Source organism: Halichoerus grypus, chromosome 7, assembly GCF_964656455.1.
Source record: "Halichoerus grypus chromosome 7, mHalGry1.hap1.1, whole genome shotgun sequence".
Taxonomy (NCBI): domain Eukaryota; kingdom Metazoa; phylum Chordata; class Mammalia; order Carnivora; family Phocidae; genus Halichoerus; species Halichoerus grypus.
In genome coordinates, this window is record NC_135718.1 from 120,287,742 (window position 1) to 120,306,235 (window position 18,494).

An 18,494-nucleotide genomic window follows, 5' to 3' on the forward strand; every position below is an offset into this window, starting at 1 on the left:
CTCCAGTGCACTATCGTGTCACTTTTGGCACCAACCACACATACATGTGAGCCTGATTATGGATTCTCAGTTCCATGGTCCATCTAGCATTGGGCCAATACCATATTAGCATATTATGTATTGATCTAGTCATCCGAATTTGCTTTTTCTTAGATTATTTAGAATTTCCAAATAAATTTTAGAATTGGCTCATCAACTTCTATTTTTGAGAAGACATCTGCTGGGATTATGACTGGGATTGTACTAAATCTATAGTCTTATTTGCAGAGCAATGACATACCCTCCATTTTTTAAATCTTTAATTTCTGCCAATAATGTTTTAGCTTGCAAAAAGTTTTTATCATGAATCGGTGTTGAATTCTGTCAAAATATTTTTCCCTTTTATGTGTATGTGGTTAAATTACATTTGATTTTCTGATATTCGCCAAATTTTCCCTCCCTAGAATAAGTCCAAATTGGTCATGGTTTAGTCTCCTTTTTATAGACTGTTAGACTTGATTTACCAATACATCATTGCTAAGACTTTCACATCTTTTTTGTGAGCCTGTAATTTTCTTGTAATGTCCTCATCAAGCTTTAGTAACAAGCTTATGCTGGCCTCATAAGAGCAGCCACGGAGTGTTTCCTCTTTTTCAATTTTTAAATGGACTATTTCCCTTACAAAACCATGTAGGCTTGGAAATTTTGCTTTGGAAAGGATTTTAACTACAAATTTAATTTCTTTAATAGATACAGGACTATTCTCCTTTTCTAGTTCCTATGTCTTAGTTAAGGGTTTTTTTTTTTTTTAAGTGTCCATTTCATCTGAATTTTCCAACATATTACCAAAATTGTTCACGATAACATCTTAAAATCTTTTAAATGTCTATGGGATATATATTGATAACACCTTTTTCTTCTCTGGCACTGGTAATATACTCCATTAAGGTTCATTCCCACGCTCAAAAAAAAAAAAAAGGGTTCTCCTGCACTATGTGACACACAGCCATTATCACAAAAATACTCTCCAGCAGAATTATCCACAGAAGGAGCAGAGCAAGTAGAGTATATAAACAATCCAGCAATTCCCTCTCAACAGCTTTTATCACCAGAAATAACTGAACCTGAGTAAAAGGAGATGCTAACTGAAAGAGAAGGAAACAGGTATTTGTAATGCTCTAGGGTGGCCAGCAAGTACTCAGAAGAAAACCAGAAGAAAAACAACCACTAAGTAGAGTTTGTAACCTAGGATACCCACCCCTCCACCCCCAAGGCATCCGTAGGTAGAATTCAGGGGGCCATAAACCTATAAATTCTCTCATACAGCTTTATTTTCATGAACCTCTAAAACAAATGTAGGATTTATTATAAATATGGACAACAAACATTACTAGAAGGAGCAGTTCTGGCAACTTTGTCACCAGTTGAAGTCAGATACTTTCGTTACACAGTGCAGCTGTTGCAAATACTGGGAAATATCATTTACATGGGCATCGCTACTTTGAAATTACGAGTTATTTGATACAGCACTGAATTTTGTTACTTAATGCATTAATAAAAACAAAATACCCTTTCCACAAATTTGGGGGTTTGTTACACTATTCTGATAATTGTGTTTCAATGTAATTTGTAACTATTTTTTTAATGCCTTTTAAAAATTGGCTTCCCCAGACTCCAAAGAGGTCCATGTGTGTGTATACACACACACACACACACACACACACACACACAATTAAAAACCCTACAAGGAATCAAGGATTTCACCCAAGAGAAGGAACTCCAAAGCAACAATTAAAGAGCACCTCCCCTTGGCCAGGCCCTGAGCTGCAAGCAGGAAACACTAATAGGCCTAGGCTGTCTAGTTCCTGATGTTACCTACAGAGTTCCTACCACCATGTAGCCTCCCACGATGACTGCTCCCTCCAGAGACTCAGCCTTGACCCTAAGTTAGTCTATCTAACCTGCTTCCCAAGGAGGGAGCAAAATAAATAGTAGATACAGCAAAGACCTTGATCCAGAAAAGGGAGTGTAAAACTCAGCCCTGAAACTGACTAGTTTGTGCCTTTAGCATCTCCTCTCTTTTTTCTGCTATGAAAGGGGATAACACCACCTACCCTCCCCCGTGATTGTAAGGTTTAGATATAATGGGTCCAAAGCACCTGACAAGCACATCATCCTTGTTATTATTAGTTGAATCCTTCAGGTCAGAACTGACTGTCCTTATTCTATACTAATCACAGTTAGGGACTGCCACAGAGAAAAAAGGGAGAAGAACTCTAGGAAAGATGGAGCATGAAGAATGGAAGGAAAAAACAAAACAAAACTGTACTTGTTCTTCAAATTCCAGTATAAGAACCATCACCCCCTCAGTGAAGCCTTCCCCTCCTGTTCCGACAGCACTTTATCAAGTAAGCACTTGATAGCACCTATGTGCTTAGCTCTGAGAGTGAATGAATGAATGAATGAGGAATACCACACAGAAAGAGACAGAAACAGCGAGTCTCATCCCCATAAAATGCAAACCACCAAGGACGCCAACCCCTAGCAGGACTGCTCGGATCCAAAAGCCATGAACCAAGGAAGCAGCACATTTCTTAACACCGAGGCCGGAGACCGGTGCCACCTGCAGGCTAGACTTTGAAGAAAAGAGGGCAACTGAGTCTGAAGAGTAGAAAGCAAAATAACTTCGGGGGTCACTGGAGCCGCAGCAGTAGGACCGGCGCACTTCTGACACCGCCCAGGGGACCAGCGGAAACTGGGGACCAAGCCCGGGGAGAGGCCGCTGGCGGGGGCGTGCGCGGGCTCGGCCCGGCCTGCGGGAGCCCGGCCACCTCGCCCGGAGCGCGGCCCGGCGCGGGGCGCACGGCCCTTTGTCTCCACGGCGGGACCGGGCGCCTCCTCCGCCCCGCCCCCCGGGCGCGCACGCAGGAGCCGCGGTAGGAAAGGGAAAGCGCCTGGAGAATTTCTGGTTCTCAAGCGAGTACGCCACGAAAGTCCGCACTTAACCTCCCCGGGACCCGCTACGGCCCCGGCTACCAACCTCCGGGCTGTCCCGGGCAGCGACCGCGGCGTTCACGCGCGCCACGAGTCCCCAACAACCCTCTCAGCACTTCCGAGTCCCGGAGGCGGCGGCGGCCGGCTTCCCGGGAAGCCGCCCTCTTCCCCCGGAGCGGCGGTTGGAGGACCAGCCCCGCGCGCGTGCTCGGAGCGCGCCCCCGCCGCCGCGCCCGCGCGCCCCCGGCTCCAGGCGGCCCGGCTCGGAAGCGGGCGGCACGGCGGGAGCGGGGCGGCGGGCCTCTCGGCGCCGGGGGTGTGGGGCTCCGGCGGGCTGGGGGCCACCCCCCGGCCTCCCTCGCTCGCCCGCGCCGGGGCTCCGGGTTTCTCCGCTGAGCGGCGCGCCGGCCTCTCCCCCATCCGTTTGCTAGTTGCAGGCCCGGGGCTGCCCCGCACGTTCGGAGCGGAAGTCACCTGAAACTCCAGGTGGGCTCTAAGTCCAGCCCAGTGGTCCCCACGGACGCTCTGGAGGCGAGAGGAGGTAGCCTGGTGGGGTGGAAGGAAGGCGGGCTTTGCGGCCGGGCTGCTTGACCGGCTTGCCGCGTGAACTTAGCCCCTGGGAGCCTCCCTGCCCTCCTCCGTCAAGCGGAAATAAGCTTCCCTGCTTTCCTCGAGAATTCAGAGTGCAGACCGAATGGGATGAACGTTATCACCTGTAAAGCAATTTACAGAGATTATCACCACTGCAAAATGTGTACCAGTGATTTCGAATGGGTTGTAAAAAGTGGAAGTGACTTCGGCTGAGCGCTGTTACTCAGAGGACGCCGAGCCTGCCAGAGTTCCACAGACCTACCTGAGCCAAACAATCACCTGGGCTCTTGTTAAAACCAGAGGCATCTGGATCCCTCTTCAAACCAAAGTGATCAGACTCCCCAGGGGAGGGTTGTCTCAGGTGGTTCTATGATCAGGTCAATGTGGATAACCCTGCCTTAGGCAGCAGGAAAACAGAGAGGCTCTAAATTTAATCCAGCCGTCACTGAAACAGTCCAGGAGATTATCTTTCTGATTGCTAATTTCTCTGAGAAATCAGAGCATAAACTCTCTGAGAAAGGAACTATCTTCTCTTTCAGCTCTCACCATCCCCACTCCCACCGCCTAGTACAGGATGGTGTTAATAAACGAGCTCCAAGTAGAAGTGCCAGATGTATCAAATAAAAATACAGTGCCCAATTAAAATTGAATTTCAGATGAATAACTAATACTTTCGTAGTATCAGTATGGCACATGCAATATTTGGGATATACTTACACTGAAAAAAAGTATTAGCTGTTTATCTGAAATTCAATTTTAATTGGGCAGCCTGTATTTTTTTCCGGGAACCCTCAGCCTCGCAGAGGGAGTGATAGAGTAACAACTCAGCTCAGGTAGAGGCAGAATCAGGGATAGGAATGAGATAACAGTTCCTACCTTATTTCTAAATGACACTAGTGGACAATAATGTAGGTTCAATGTCATTTACACTTAACCCCTTTCTACACAAACAACATAGTCACCTGAAAACACAAAAATAAAGGCAGGTATAATCACAAGAACATTAGAAACATCAATTAAATAAAAACAGTCAAAATGTAAAGAGAAGCAATAGACTAGGAAAAGTATTTGCAGGCACTATAATGCAAAGTGTTATTTATTGTTATATATGGATTAAATAAGAAAACGTTAGAAGCCAGCTGCAGATGAGCAAGACACATGAATAAAGAATTCAATAAAAAAATAGTTGGGATACACAATTAGGAAACATTGCAGAAAGCTTAAAGAAGTGCAAAGTGAAATAAGAACATATGATATTCATATACAAAGTTGGCAGAAGTTAATAAATGACATTAAAGGGGCGCCTGGGTGGCTCTGTTGGTTAAGCATCTGACTCTATGTCGGCTCAGGTCATGATCTTAGGGTCCTGGGATCAAGCCCAGCATCCAGCTCTGTGCTCAGTGAGCAGTTGGCTTGAGATTCTCTCCCCCTCCCTTTTCCTCCCCCTCTGCCCCTCCCCCTGCTTGCATGTGCACGCTCTCTCCCTCTAAAATAAATAAAATCGTTTTTAAAAAAAGTAATTAACTTCGTTTTAAAAAAAATAAAAATAAAAATAAATAAATGGCATTAAAGACTGGCAAGTGTGATAGCACTCACACACAACTTCTTAGGTAGGTAAACAATTTGGCAATATCAAAACCCTTCAAATGTATCAAAATTCCTAAAATCTTTTGAACTCTGTTTATGACAATAAATCCAAAGGAAATTATCTGTAATGTAGAAAATACGCTTTATGAACAAAGATTTTAATTTTAACTTATATCATTTTAACTTATTTAATAACAAGGAAAATATACTATAATGTACCAAAATATACTATAATAACGGGGAAAATATCCTGGAAACTCCTGAATTTTCCAAAAATAAAGAAGTAGAAATACAAAAAATGTATACACTCTTCAGTCTATTAGATACACAGCCTTTTAAAATAATGGTTACTAATCATATGCAATATGACCAAACTATATCTTTTTTAAACCTGTGTGTGGAAAAATGACTGGAAATGACTGGAAAGGAAATAAAGTTAAATTTGGGTGGTGGGAATCGCTTTATTTTTAATCTTTCCACATTTTTATTAAACACAAATTAATTTTATAACAGAAAATTAATGTGTTACCCCTGAAAAAAATAAAAAAACTTTTCTTACCATAAAGTTAGTTTTATAGACCCTAGAATCTCACTTTTCATTATCATATACTGAATGCTGAGACTTTCTAAATATTAAAATCACCTTAAAACATTTTCCCTAAATATAAACACCTTAACAAACTCTGCACGTTATCTATTAGCCTAGGGACTATCCTTAGCAAATTCTTAGTCCTATGCTGAATTTGTCAACTTAGTCAATCACATAAGTATATGGTAATTAAAGTGACTTAATTATTTCTTAAAATTCAGCAAATCATACGAGGCCTTGGGTTTTTCTCCCATCAGATTACATTCTGAAAGAGGACAAGCTTAATAGCATAAACCTTTTTTTTTTTTTTGTAGTAAAATACACATATAACATTTACCATCTTAACCATTTTTTTTAAGATTTATGCATGCACTCGTGCGCATGCCTGTGGGGCAAGGGGAGGGGCAGAGGGTGAGGGAGATAGAGCATCTCCAGCAAACTACCGCCCCATCTTGAGCAGACTCCCCCCACCCAGCAGATTCCCCACTGAGCTTGGAGCCAGATCTCACTACCCTGAGATCACAACCTGAGCTGAAACCAAGAGTCAAATGCTCAACCCACTGAGCCACCCAGGTGCCCCCCAGTCTTAACCATTTTTAAGGGTACAGTTCAGTAAGTGTTAAGTTCATTCACAGTGTCATGCAACTCCAAACTCTTCATCTTGCAACCCTGAAATTCTGTACCCATTAAATAATAACTCTCTACTACCCTCAGCCCCTGGCAACCACCGTTCTACTTTCTGTCTCTATGAATTTGACTTCTCTAGGTACCTCATATACATGGAATCATACAGCATTTGTCCTTTTGTGAATGGCTTATTTCACTTTGCACAATGCCCTCAAGGCTTAGCCTTATTATAGGCTGTGTCAGAATTTCCTTCCTTTTTAGGTTGAATAATATTCCACTGTATGTATATACCACATTTTTAACCATTCATCTGTTGACAGACACTTGGGTTCTTTCTACGTTATGGCTGTTATGAATAATGCTTCTATGAACGTGGGCATACAAATATCTCTTTTTGGATACTCTGCTTCCAATTCTTTTGGCTATATACCCAGAAGCAGAATTGCTGGATCATATAATAATTCTATTTTTAATTTTTTGATGAATCATCATACTGTTCACCATAGGAGGGCACATTCCCACCAACAGTACACAAGGGTTCCAATTTCTCCACATCCTCACCAATACTGTTATTTTGGGTTTTGTTTGTTTTTTGATAGCAGTCATCCTACTAGGTGTGAGATAATATCTCATTGTGGTTTTGATTTGCATTTCTCTAATAATTAGTGATGTTGATGATCTTTTCTTGTGCTTATTGACCATTTACATGTCTTCTTTGGAGAAATGTCTATACAAGCCCTTGGGTCATTTTTTAATCAAATTGTTTGTCTTTTTGTTGTTGAGCTATAGTTCTTTGTATATTTGGGATATTAACCCCTTATCAGATATATGGTTTACAAATATTTTCTCCTTTTCCGTGGGTTGCCCCTTCGCTCTGTTGATTGTGTCCTTTGATGCAATGAAGTTTTTAATTTTGATGAAGTCCAATTTATGTATTTTTTTCCTTTGTTTGCCTGTGCTTTTGGTGTCATATCCAAGAAATCATTGCCAAATCTAGTGTCATAAAGCTTTTCTCTTACGTTTGCTCCTAAGAGTTTTATAGTTTTAGTCCTTAAGTTTAGTTGTAAGATCCATTTTGAGTTAATTTTTGTATATGGCATAAGGTAAGGGTCCAAATTTATTCCTTTACACGTGAATATCCAGTTTTCTCAACACCATTTGTTGAAAAACCTAGACATCTTTTAAAGGCCAGGGTTTAGAGTGGGGGTGTTGTCTGGGTCTAAACACGAGGAGAAAAGTTGGGGTTATTTAGAAGAAGGGAGAAAAGAGGGGAGGATTTGTCCCCCCTCTCTTCAATGCTTTACACACAGGCAGAAAAGTCTGGCTTTCAAAGATCTGTGCCTATTTCAGAAGAGAAGTATCAGGGTTCTGGGGCTTCCTGACTTGAACCTGGAGCAGCCAGCCCTGCAGCCAGAAAGCCAGAGCTGCCTTCCCTTGGAAGCCTTCTGTGAAGCCAGAGAGAATCCTTCCTGGAGTTGAGAAGCAATCCGAGGCTAAAGAATATTGACCAAAATTACTGATAATTGAGGTTTTAAAAAGAAAACTAATTTGTGCCTTGGTATTGTATTTCTTTAAGAACAAATATATCAAAATTAGTATGTAAATGGTCAGTCACTCTTTATGCCATTATTTTAATCCCAAATTATTAATCAGGTGCCTGCACTGGGCATGTTTTCTCTCTGGTCCTCCAAGTTCATGGTGGCCTGAGTATCTCAGCAGGGCTTTCTGTCTAGACAGATGGCCCTGAGCACCTGGTAACCACTCTCCCCACTGCAGGGCTGGTGCTTAGGAAGGATTAACCAGGCCAACTCTTCTTTGTACATTCAATGATGACTTAACCATAGAAATAATATCCATTGAACAGAGGCACAAATAATTGTTAAGACTTAATTGACGAAGGCTTAAAGATAAAGGACAGAATTTCTAATCATGAAGTTTCAGGCACAGGCAATAATGTAGAGCTATTCAGAAGCATTAAAGGCCTTCTTAACCCTCACCACTGGGCACAGGCTCTCATCTGTTCTACCTATGAGGATATTGGCGCTGGTTCATGGTGATCCTCAGTAGTCAACACTGAACTAGCATTTATTTGTCCAACATCTACTTGATGCACAGCACAAAACTAAATACTGGGAGAGATATTTTTTTTAATGGAAAAAAAAAAAAAGACTTGTCTTACAGAAAGTTGCAGCCTAGCTGGGGATTCACCAAGTACACACAAAACAACTAGCAAACAATAAGCACATTTGAAAGAATATAGTTCAAACTACCCATATATGCCCAAGAATGCAGTCATATCAATAGCCTAAACAAGGCAGAGCACAATTCAATGTCACCTTCTCCAAGAAGACTTCCCTGACCACTCTGGCAAAATTAACCCCTGCCACACTTTCCATTCCATTGCATTATTCTTTTATGTTCTCCTATAACACTACCACTCTCTGAACTTCTCTTGTTTTTTTTTTTAACATATTTATTATTTAAGTCAGCATTATTCAGACTACTTGCAAGACATAATATATTAGTAGGTTGTAAACTAAAGCTAATGGGTCACACCAGACTTAATTTTTTTAAACAAAATGTAACAGAGTAGAGAACAATAGAGAATAGAATATGATAGGACAGAACAGAAAATAGAAGAGGGGGCGCCTGTTGGTTAAGTGTCTACCTTCAGCTCAGGTCATGATCCCAGGGTCCTGGGATCGAGCCCCATGTTGGGCTCCCTGCTCAGTGGGGAGTCTGCTTCTCCCTCTCCCTCTGCCCCTCCCCCCACTTGTGTGCTCTCTCTCTCTCTCCCCCTCTCAAATAAATAAATAAAATCTTTAAAAAAATTTTTTTAAAAAGAAAATAGGATAACACACCACTGGATTTTTATTTATTTATTTTTTTAAAAAGATTTTATTTATTTATTTGACAGAGAGAGACACAGCGAAAGGGGGAACACAAGCAGAGGGAGTGGGAGAGGGAGAAGCAGGCTTCCTGCAGAGCAGGGAGCCCGATGCAGGGCTGGATCCCAGGACCCGGAGATCATGGCCTGAGCCAAAGGCAGACGCTTAACGACTGAGCCACTCAGGCGCCCCACCACTGGATTTTTATTAAGAATTGTGAACTTTGTCAGAAATACTGTATCCAATTAGTGAACAGAACTAAGAGAGATAATGGAAGGTTATGACAAATATTAGCTGACTAATATGATAAAATTATATCTTCTAACAAACTGTCATTTGAGTGCGCCTGCGTGGTTCAGTCAGTTAAGCATCTGCCTTCGGCTCAGGAGTTCTGGGATCAAGTCCCACATGGGGCTCCCTGGTCAGCCGGGAGTCTGCTCCTCCTTCTCCCCCTGCCGCTTCCCTGGCTTGTGCTCTCTCGCTCACTCTCTCTCTCAAATAAATAAATAAAATCTTAAAAAAAACCCAAAAACTCTCATTTGATTTTCTGGTATATGATGTGAATTTGACCATCACCATACAGGACAATTAACAGTTTATATTTTATAGTAACATCAATCAGACTTCATCATAAAGCATTTTTTTTCTGAAAAGACATTATCAAGTAAGATATGTTTCAGGTTTGCATCAAATGTACATTTCATGAAATGAGCATGAATTGTCCTTTCATGGGACTTCGCCTTACTGTTAGAAAAGTGAAAGAGAAGTGAAAATTAGAAGGATGCCTAAGTTCAACCTCCAGATATCTAGAACTATAAATGTTGAGAAAATAGTAAGCTTCAACTTCATTGGAGGAGCATGCTGAAAAGAAAAAAGAGGATGCAAGACTTTACAAGGCAGGATATTTAAAATGTTTTTTCAGGGGCGCCTGGGTGGCTCAGTCATTAAGTGTCTGCCTTCGGCTCAGGTCATGATCTCAGGGTCCTGGGATCGAGCCCCGCATCGGGCTCCCTGCTCCGTGGGAAGCCTGCTTCTCCCTCTCCCACTCTCCCTGCTTGTGTTCCCTCTCTCGCTGTCTCTCTCTCTGTCAAATAAATGAATAAAACTTAAAAAAAAAAAATCTGTTAAAATGTTTTTTCAGGGGCACCTGGGTGGCTCAGTCAGTTAGGGGTCTGACTCTTGATCTCAGCTCAGGTCTTGATCTCAGGGTTGTGAGTTCAAGCCCCGAGTTGGGCTCTGCGCTGGGCGTAGAGCCTACTTAAAAAAATAAAATAAAGAATGAAATGTTTTTCATTGTGGAAATCCAACAAAAGTGACAAACCCCAATATATTATTTTGTAATGACACCTTCAAAATCAGTAGGACACTGAGAAACACAGCATGCTGGACTTGTCAACAAGCCCCTCAAACATTTTTGGACAAAAAATTACTGGCACAATTTCTTAGTAGTTCCACAGACTGTTAATGACATTTAGTTGCATATTGTTCAGCAAAAGAGAGAATGGCTCATATAGATGTTGAAAAATTACTCATCTAATATGACTAGATTTGATATCTATGATTTTTAATGCTAAACTGGCTAGTAAAATTTACAATTCTGTGGTATAATACTATTTCTAGTTAAATCTGTGCTACTGCAGAAACTTTTAAAGCCGTGCTTCCCATGTGGCTAAAATCCAGTATAGAACTTATGATCCATCCCAGAAAGAGTATGGATTCTGTGAGTTATTCAACTTTTCTAGTTTTTGCAAGATGACAAGGTGTGTGTGTGTGTGTGTGTTTAAATTTAACTTCAAACACACTGGATCAGATATATTTACAAAACTGGAAAAAATGCCTCATTGGTCAATATCTATTAAACTGGAAAAATAATAAAGGAACTACGAGTGACAGAGCCAGCAGAATGTCTAGAAAGCATAACAAAGCTATTAAAATTCTGTTAGAAGCTAGTAAAAACACTGTGCTTAGAAAACAGCATCAAGGGGCGCCTGGGTGGCTCAGTCGTTAAGCGTCTGCCTTCGGCTCAGGTCATGATCCCAGGGTCCTGGGATCGAGCCCCACATCGGGCTCCCTGCTCGGCCAAGAGCCTGCTTCTCCCTCTCCCACTCCCCCTGCTTGTGTTCCCTCTCTAGCTGCCTCTCTCTCTCTCTCTCTCTCTGTCAAATAAATAAATAAAATATTTAAAAAAATAAAAATAAAAATAAAAATAAAAATAAAAAAAAAGAAAGAAAGAAAACAGCATCAATAGGAATTCAACTTGGCATCTCTAGAAACAATTCTGCTGAATTTCATGGAAGCGTTAGAAAAAAACATGGTGAAATTTGTTAAATTCATTAAAGAGAGCTCACTGAACAAAATATTGATGTGTTTTGTTCGGTTTGGAGCAAACCAGACACTCATGTTGAATCATACTGAAGTTCATTGATTGTCCTAAGGGGACCTAAGGGGAAGTATTAAGCAGAGTGAATAAACTCAGAAATGACAATAACATTTTTCTCGTTGAAAAGCAATCTCATTTGGCAAACAACCTCATTTTCGAAGATGATGTTTGGGATTTTAAATTAGTAGTACATTTCACTGATGATATTGATATTTTTAATGAACTTATATTTGTAACTACAGGGAGAAAACAATATAATTCAGCAAGTCAAACAACCAGGATTCCAAAAGACATTTTGTTATGGCAAGAAAGACTTAAAAGCAATCGCCCTAGTTCCTATTTGTTCCCAATACTGTTGCAACGCATTGAAGAAGACATTATTAGTAAGGAGAGGGACTGAAATAAAGTTAGGGGTATTGTTATATTTGGTTCCTCAGCTGTAAATTTGCAATCATTATTTTCCAGAAGAGAAATTATAAAATTAGGAAATTTTTTTTCCAATGAAAAACCATTTTCTTTTTGAAACTCTGAATCAATAATTGACTCAAACTTGGTGCCCTAAAGAGACAAATGAATTATTGCTGCTGAGTTCTTCATTTGCACTAAAGGATGATCACAAGACATTAAATGCATCATTACTTTAGAGTAAGATTAAAGAAGAATTTCCATTGCTAGGTAAAAAGAATGCATTGCCACTATCACCACTGACAATAAACTATTTGTATGACCGAGGATTTTCAACCTTTAAAACTGATTAGAACAACAGAAATAGGCTCATGGGTTTATGCACAAAGTATTTGTCCTTGTGTGTTCTGGACTGCATTGCATTAAATAAAATCTTGCCTAACTCTTGATTTGCATTACTTATTTGGAATTTTTTTTCTATGCTGCATTCAAGTATTGATAATAGTATTTTTATGTTTTTAGCTTTTTTTTCTTAAGATTTTATTTATTTATTTGACAGAGAGAGACACAGCGAGAGAGGGAACACAAGCAGGGGGAGTGGGAGAGGGAGAAGCAGGCTTCCCGCCGAGCAGGGAGCCCGATGTGGGGCTCGATTCCAGGACCCTGGGATCATGACCTGAGCCGAAGGCAGACACTTAATGACTGAGCTACCCAGGCGCCCCTGTTTTTAGCTTTTTATATGTAATAAGAGTAAGTGTTGTTCTACAATACTTATGATTCTGTTGTGTAGGGCAGGGGAAGAAGGCATGTACTTCATTGCTGTGCAAAAAATATTTCTTACTGGGAGGTGTGATTTAAAAGAAGGTTGAAAAGTGCCAGTCAGTGTCTGCCCTTCCCTGAAACCAGCCCCTCTAGAATGTAAACTCTAGAAGGGCAAGAGTTTTTGTTTTGGGCAGGGGGTTTCGAGGGGGGTGCAGAGGGAGAGGGAGAATCAAGTAGGTTCCACGCCCAGCAAGGAGCCCCATGAAGGGCTTGATCTCAAGACCCTGAGATCGTGACCTGAGCTGAAATCAAGAGTTGGATACTTAAACAACTGAGCCACCCAGGAGCCCAGAAGGGCAAGCAAGAGTTTGATCTATCTTGCTCACCACTAGTAGTATGTGGAATAGTGCCTACAGGGACGCCTGGGTGGCTCAGTCAGTTAAACATCCAACTCCTGGTTTCAGCTCAGGTCATGATTTCACAGTGGTGAGATGGAGCCCCATGTTGGGCTCCTCACTCAGTGGGGGTCTGCTTCTCTCTCCCCTCTCTCTCCCACTGCCCCTCCCCCCCGTTCTCTCTCTCTCTCAAATAAATAAATTTTTAAAAAAAGAAAAAGAATAGTGCCTACATATTCAATAAATATTCAACAAATATATTTACTAAATACACAAACTAACCAAATTGGGAAAATTAAAAGTTTGTAATTGTCTTTTGTTTGCATTACCCAGGCATCTTTCTTCCTTTTACAGATGTGTGTTTGAGACAAAATAAAGAAAAACTACTACAGTCATTTCTGTTAAGGGCCTGCAGGCTGCTAAGAACTAGGAAGGACTCCCAGTCCCTTCTAGTTTAGGAAAAGGTTGTGGATGACCTTGATAAGTTTTAGGACTTACGGAGCCCTGGATGGGGAGTGACTAAGCAGCAGAAGGGATCGTGTGAAGGTCCAACTCAGCTTACCATAAAACCATTAGTTTTCAAACTGAGTAGAAAGCAGCCATGCTTTTGAGAAGGTGGTTGAGCCCTTTTGGAACTGAAAGATACAGTCTAGTCCTCCTCCGTCATTTTATAGAGGTGGAGTAATCACAAAGAAAGAAATGAACATGAGTAACAGTCTTCAAGCGTGCAGGGAGGGAACAGAGTCAAATTTAGATTAGTTTTTGTTTCCTTTTTATAAAATGGGGATAATATTAGTACCATATTGTAGATAAGCCATTATGATTAACTGAAATAATAAATGTGAAATACTAAGTATAGTGCCTGACCCATAATATGCACTGAATCATTATTAGCTATTATTATTAATATTATCAATAGAACATAAAATGTTTGGAAATATTCAGTGAGGTTTTATTTCCTTGTGCTTCTTTATACTCATTATTTCCTCTACCACTCTGTCATATTCTATAGACATTGTTCTCAGACTGAGAGTAGATAAAACTGAGAATAAAGTCTGTTGAATGTCTGAATGGATTTATTTTAAACTCGTAGTAGAGACAACATCTTGAAAGACAGGACTTTCTTTTATTCTGAAAGCTGTGCATTTTGAGAAAGAACAAAAATGTGTGTGGAACTGTTTCCTGATTTTTGGTTTGGGGCCCAACGCCCACCCCGTGAGCCAAATCCCCGGGGAAGTGAACAATAGAAACCCACTATGAGGACAGTGTTTTTCAAATTGGAGGTTGAGACTTACTCTTGGATCATAAAATTGATTTATTTATTGGGTTAAAACAGGCATTAAAAGAGATGAAATGGAATGGAATAGAAAATACCAAAGTACACTGCAAGGAGTCATGCTACGTATTGTTTCATGAAGCTATTGTTTCATTCGTGTTGTGTGCATGTCCTTTGCCATGATGTGAACTCTGTTTCCTATTGTAGTCACAGTCACTGAAATGTGCATATCACCAGGGATGTCATAGCAGAGGGCACATGTGTCTCTCCTCTCAGAATGTCCCAGGAAGAACAACCGCTCCCAGAGAATTGCCACATCCGGAACGGTGATGGAAGAGTAGAGCAGCGAGGGTCTAGGGTGGCTACACAGAGCCGCAGGTGCCTCGGCAAAATGAGAAAAGGCCTAAAAAGTTACTGTGGCCACCAAGAAGGATGAATAAGAGGCTCTGAGCCTCGGTGGGTTGGCAGAAAGTGTTAGCCAAAGTGAACTGAAAGAACTGGAGTCTGGACCACGAGAATAAAGGCAAGGGGAGGAAATGGTGGACACTTGGCACATCGGGACAATGGGACATGGAGGAAGAGTTGCTTCTGCGGAGGCTGGTGTGGACAGAGCGTCACGATGGGCCGGACACTGCTTTCCTCCCCAAACCAGAGTGATGCATAAACTCCACCCTCCAGGCACATGTCCTCTGCAGATGCAGAGACTGAAAGGAGTAGAGAGAATAAAGAGAAGGCAATTCCTGAATAGCTACCCAAAAGAGATCATGTTCTAAAACAGAATTGGAAAACAGTATGGAAGCTCCTCAAAAAGTTAAAAATAGAACTACCCTTCGACTCAGCAATTGCACTACTAGGTATTTACCCAAAGAATACAGAAATACTAACTCAAAAGGATACATGCATCCTGATGTTTATAGCAGCATTAACAACAGCCAAACTATGGAAACAGCCCAAATGTCCATTGACTGGTGAATGAATAAAGATGTGGTATATATATGCAATGGAATATTACTTAGCCATAAAAAGAATGACATCGGGGCGCCTGGGTGGCTCAGATGGTTAAGCGTCTGCCTTCGGCTCAGGTCATGATCCCAGGGTCCTGGGATCGAGCCCCGCGTCGGGCTCCTGGCTCAGCGAGGAGCCTGCTTCTCCCTCTCCCTCTGCCTCTCTCCCTGCTCATGCTCTCTCTCTCTCTCTGTATCTCTGTGTCTCAAATGAATAAATAAAATCTTTAAAAAAAAAAAAAGAATGACATCTTGCCATTTATAACGGCACGGATGGAACTAGAGAGAATTATGCTAAGCGAAATAAGTCAGAGAAAGACAAGTACCATATGATTTCACTCATGTGGAATTTAAGAAACAAAACAAATAATCATAGGGAAAAAAGAAAGAGGGAAACCAAGAAACAGACTCTTATTTATTTTTTTTTTTAAAGATTTTATTTATTCCTTTGACAGAGAGAAAAAATAAGCAGGGGGAAGGGCAGAGGGAGAAGCAGGCTCTCTGCTGAGCAGGGAACATGATGTGGCTCAGCCTCAGGACCCTGGGATGGTGACCTGAGCCAACAGCAGACGCTTAACCGACTGAGCCATCCACGTGTCCCAAGAAACAGACTCTTAACTATAGATAACAAACTCATGGCTACCAAAGGCGAGGTGGATAGAGGGCTGGATGAAATAGGTGATGGGGATTTAAGGAGGGCACTTGTTGTGATGAGCATCGGGTGTTATCTGTAAGTGTTGAGTCACTAAATTGTAAAGCTGAAGCTAATATTACACTGTGTTAACTAACTGGAATTTAAATAAAAACTTAAAAAAAATTTTTTTTAATTACATATTTTTATTATGTGATGTTATTCTTACCATAATACAAAGGACAAAGCAATATACAATTATGTAGAAAACAGACCTGCCCAGAGAACCAGAAAACAAAGCTTAGTTTTGAATTATAATCCCCCAGTTTAGTGCTTGTATATGAATGAAAAAATAAAACGGAAGTGTCTGAGTTTGGGACGCCTGGGTGGCTCAGTCGGTTAAGCGTCTGCCTTCGGCTCAGGTCATGATCCCGGGGTCCTGGGATCGAGCCCCACATCGGGCTCCTTGCTCAGTGGGGAGTCTGCTTCTCCCTCTGCCTGCCGCTCCCCCTGCTTGTGTGCTCTCTGGCTCTCTCACAAATAAATGAATAAAATCTTAAAAAAAAAAAGGAAGTGGCTGAGTTTATCTTGAATTAGGAAAGACTACATTTTATGCTGCCAAGCAGACATTGGAGGTTGAGTTGCTGGTCTGAGGTCAGTTCTAGGAAAATAAAGTTACATCCTTGAACACCAGGATGTGTTCTGTATAAAATACCAAACCTGACAGGTTATTATTAATGAGGCCTTTGGATTTGGCAATGAGAAAGTCATGAGCAATCTCTAAAAGAGCAGTTTCCGTGGACTGGTTAGGACAGAAGACAGATGGGAACAGGGTAGGGACAGAGTGGTCAGCGTAAACTGCTCTTTGGACACACTGGCAATGGGAGTGGGTGTGGACGAGCATGGACAGCAGGCTTGAGGACAAGTTCTGTTCAAGGGGAGAAACCTAAGGCTTTAGAGGCAGAATTTGTAGGCACCTGAGAAAGGCTTACACAGAGCTATTCTGGGTAAAGATGGGAACCAGGGCTAAAGATAATTTCCAATGTGGTGCACGTTGGAGACATTTTTTTTTTCAGGTGAACACACAAAATTAGTAAAGGAAAGGCGAAGCCACGCAATGGTACTACGCATTTCAGCACCTGCAAGACGGTGTATAAAATTGGAAAGAGGAGTTAGTAATGGTGTGTGTCTGATCAGGGCTGATCCTTTACTTTTGTCTCCCAGTGCCACCTCCTTCCTGGGGCCCGGAACTGAGTGATCTCTGAAGATGGGGGGTCTGCGGGCAGGTTCCAGGTTGGACACTGTGGTCCCAACCCCTCCTCACTGAAACCCCACTGCCCAGGGGCTGCTGGGTTCCGCTGGCTCTCTTCTCCGGTCACCGTTCTGCTGTTCCTTTTCTGTGTCCTCCGCCATTAGTTTCTCCCCCCAAAGGACCATTCTCCCAAGGACTCCAGTGGAGAGTTCAAAACGGAGGCGAGGGATCTCTGCTAAACAAGTCTCGCAGAGGCTGGCTTTCCTCGGGAGACAAGGGCTGCGTGGCTCGCCCCGGCCCGCGTCCCCTCTCCCCACGCCCACCCCCACCCTCTGGTCCAAGGCGGCTCTGAGGAGGCGGCCATGACATCACTTCCTTCGCCTGCATCAGGGCCGCCCGGCCTCCCGCGCGCAGCCTTGGGCCACCCAGCCCAGCGGAAGTGGGGCAGCCACGCGGCTGCGCCCGCCCCCGCGCTCCCCCTCCTTTCTGGCCCGGCTCACCTTCCACGGCGGGTCGCAGGCCTGTTGAGGAAGTGGGCCATCTTCAGAGCAGCGGCTGCCTGCAGTTTCCCTCAGCTCTTCCAGAAACTACGAGGGGCTGCAGTGAGGAGGAGGCTCCACTAGGTGGCCGCACAAGACCTTGTTTGTTTAGTGTGGGTGCCGGGCTGGTGGCAAGAGACCAGACCCTCCCCAGCCTGCCGCTCTTGTGGGGCAGGTGTGTGGTGTGCGGTGTGTGGGTGGTGTGCGTGTTTAAGGGGTGCTCAGTGGGCAGAACGGAGAGGCAAAGACGGAAGTTTAAGAAACATCAATATCGAAATACCTAAATTTACAAAACAGTGACGTCGTGAGTTATTCATGCCTATTCATAGAAGGAACTCAATTAATAAGGAGCAGAATTCCCTTAATACCTTTAATCATTTTTAGATCATCAGTTGTTTGGCAGAGAAAGTGTTAGCCTACTAACATTCCTGCCTACTGAAAATGGACGGGGCGGGGGGGGGGGGGGGCGAGGATGGTGCGTGAGACCTGCACTCCTCTAAGAATCTGACTTGTACATTCATTTTCATTCATGATCAGAAATTTAATGAGTGCCTCCTATGTGCCACAGCCTGATTAGGCCTGAGGATACAGCTGT

General features: G+C 42.4%; 1 protein-coding gene across 5 annotated transcripts in view; it reads right to left on the reverse strand.

The window, feature by feature from the left end:
* The window catches only part of HHAT (hedgehog acyltransferase), a 331,516-nt gene extending 313,486 nt beyond the window's left edge, over positions 1–18,030 (reverse strand). For 3 of the 5 annotated variants that reach the window (XM_078078155.1, XM_036095714.2, XM_078078156.1), the window contains exon 1: positions 17,861–18,030. In XM_078078155.1, coding sequence (XP_077934281.1) covers positions 17,861–17,901 — 41 coding nt within the window. In that variant the 5' untranslated portion in view covers positions 17,902–18,030. Of the gene's footprint in view, positions 1–3,019; positions 3,160–17,860 lie in introns of those variants that run through there. The other 2 variants (XM_036095719.2, XM_036095717.2) reach the window with 2 other exon arrangements.
* Between the last annotated feature and the right edge of the window lie 464 nt (positions 18,031–18,494).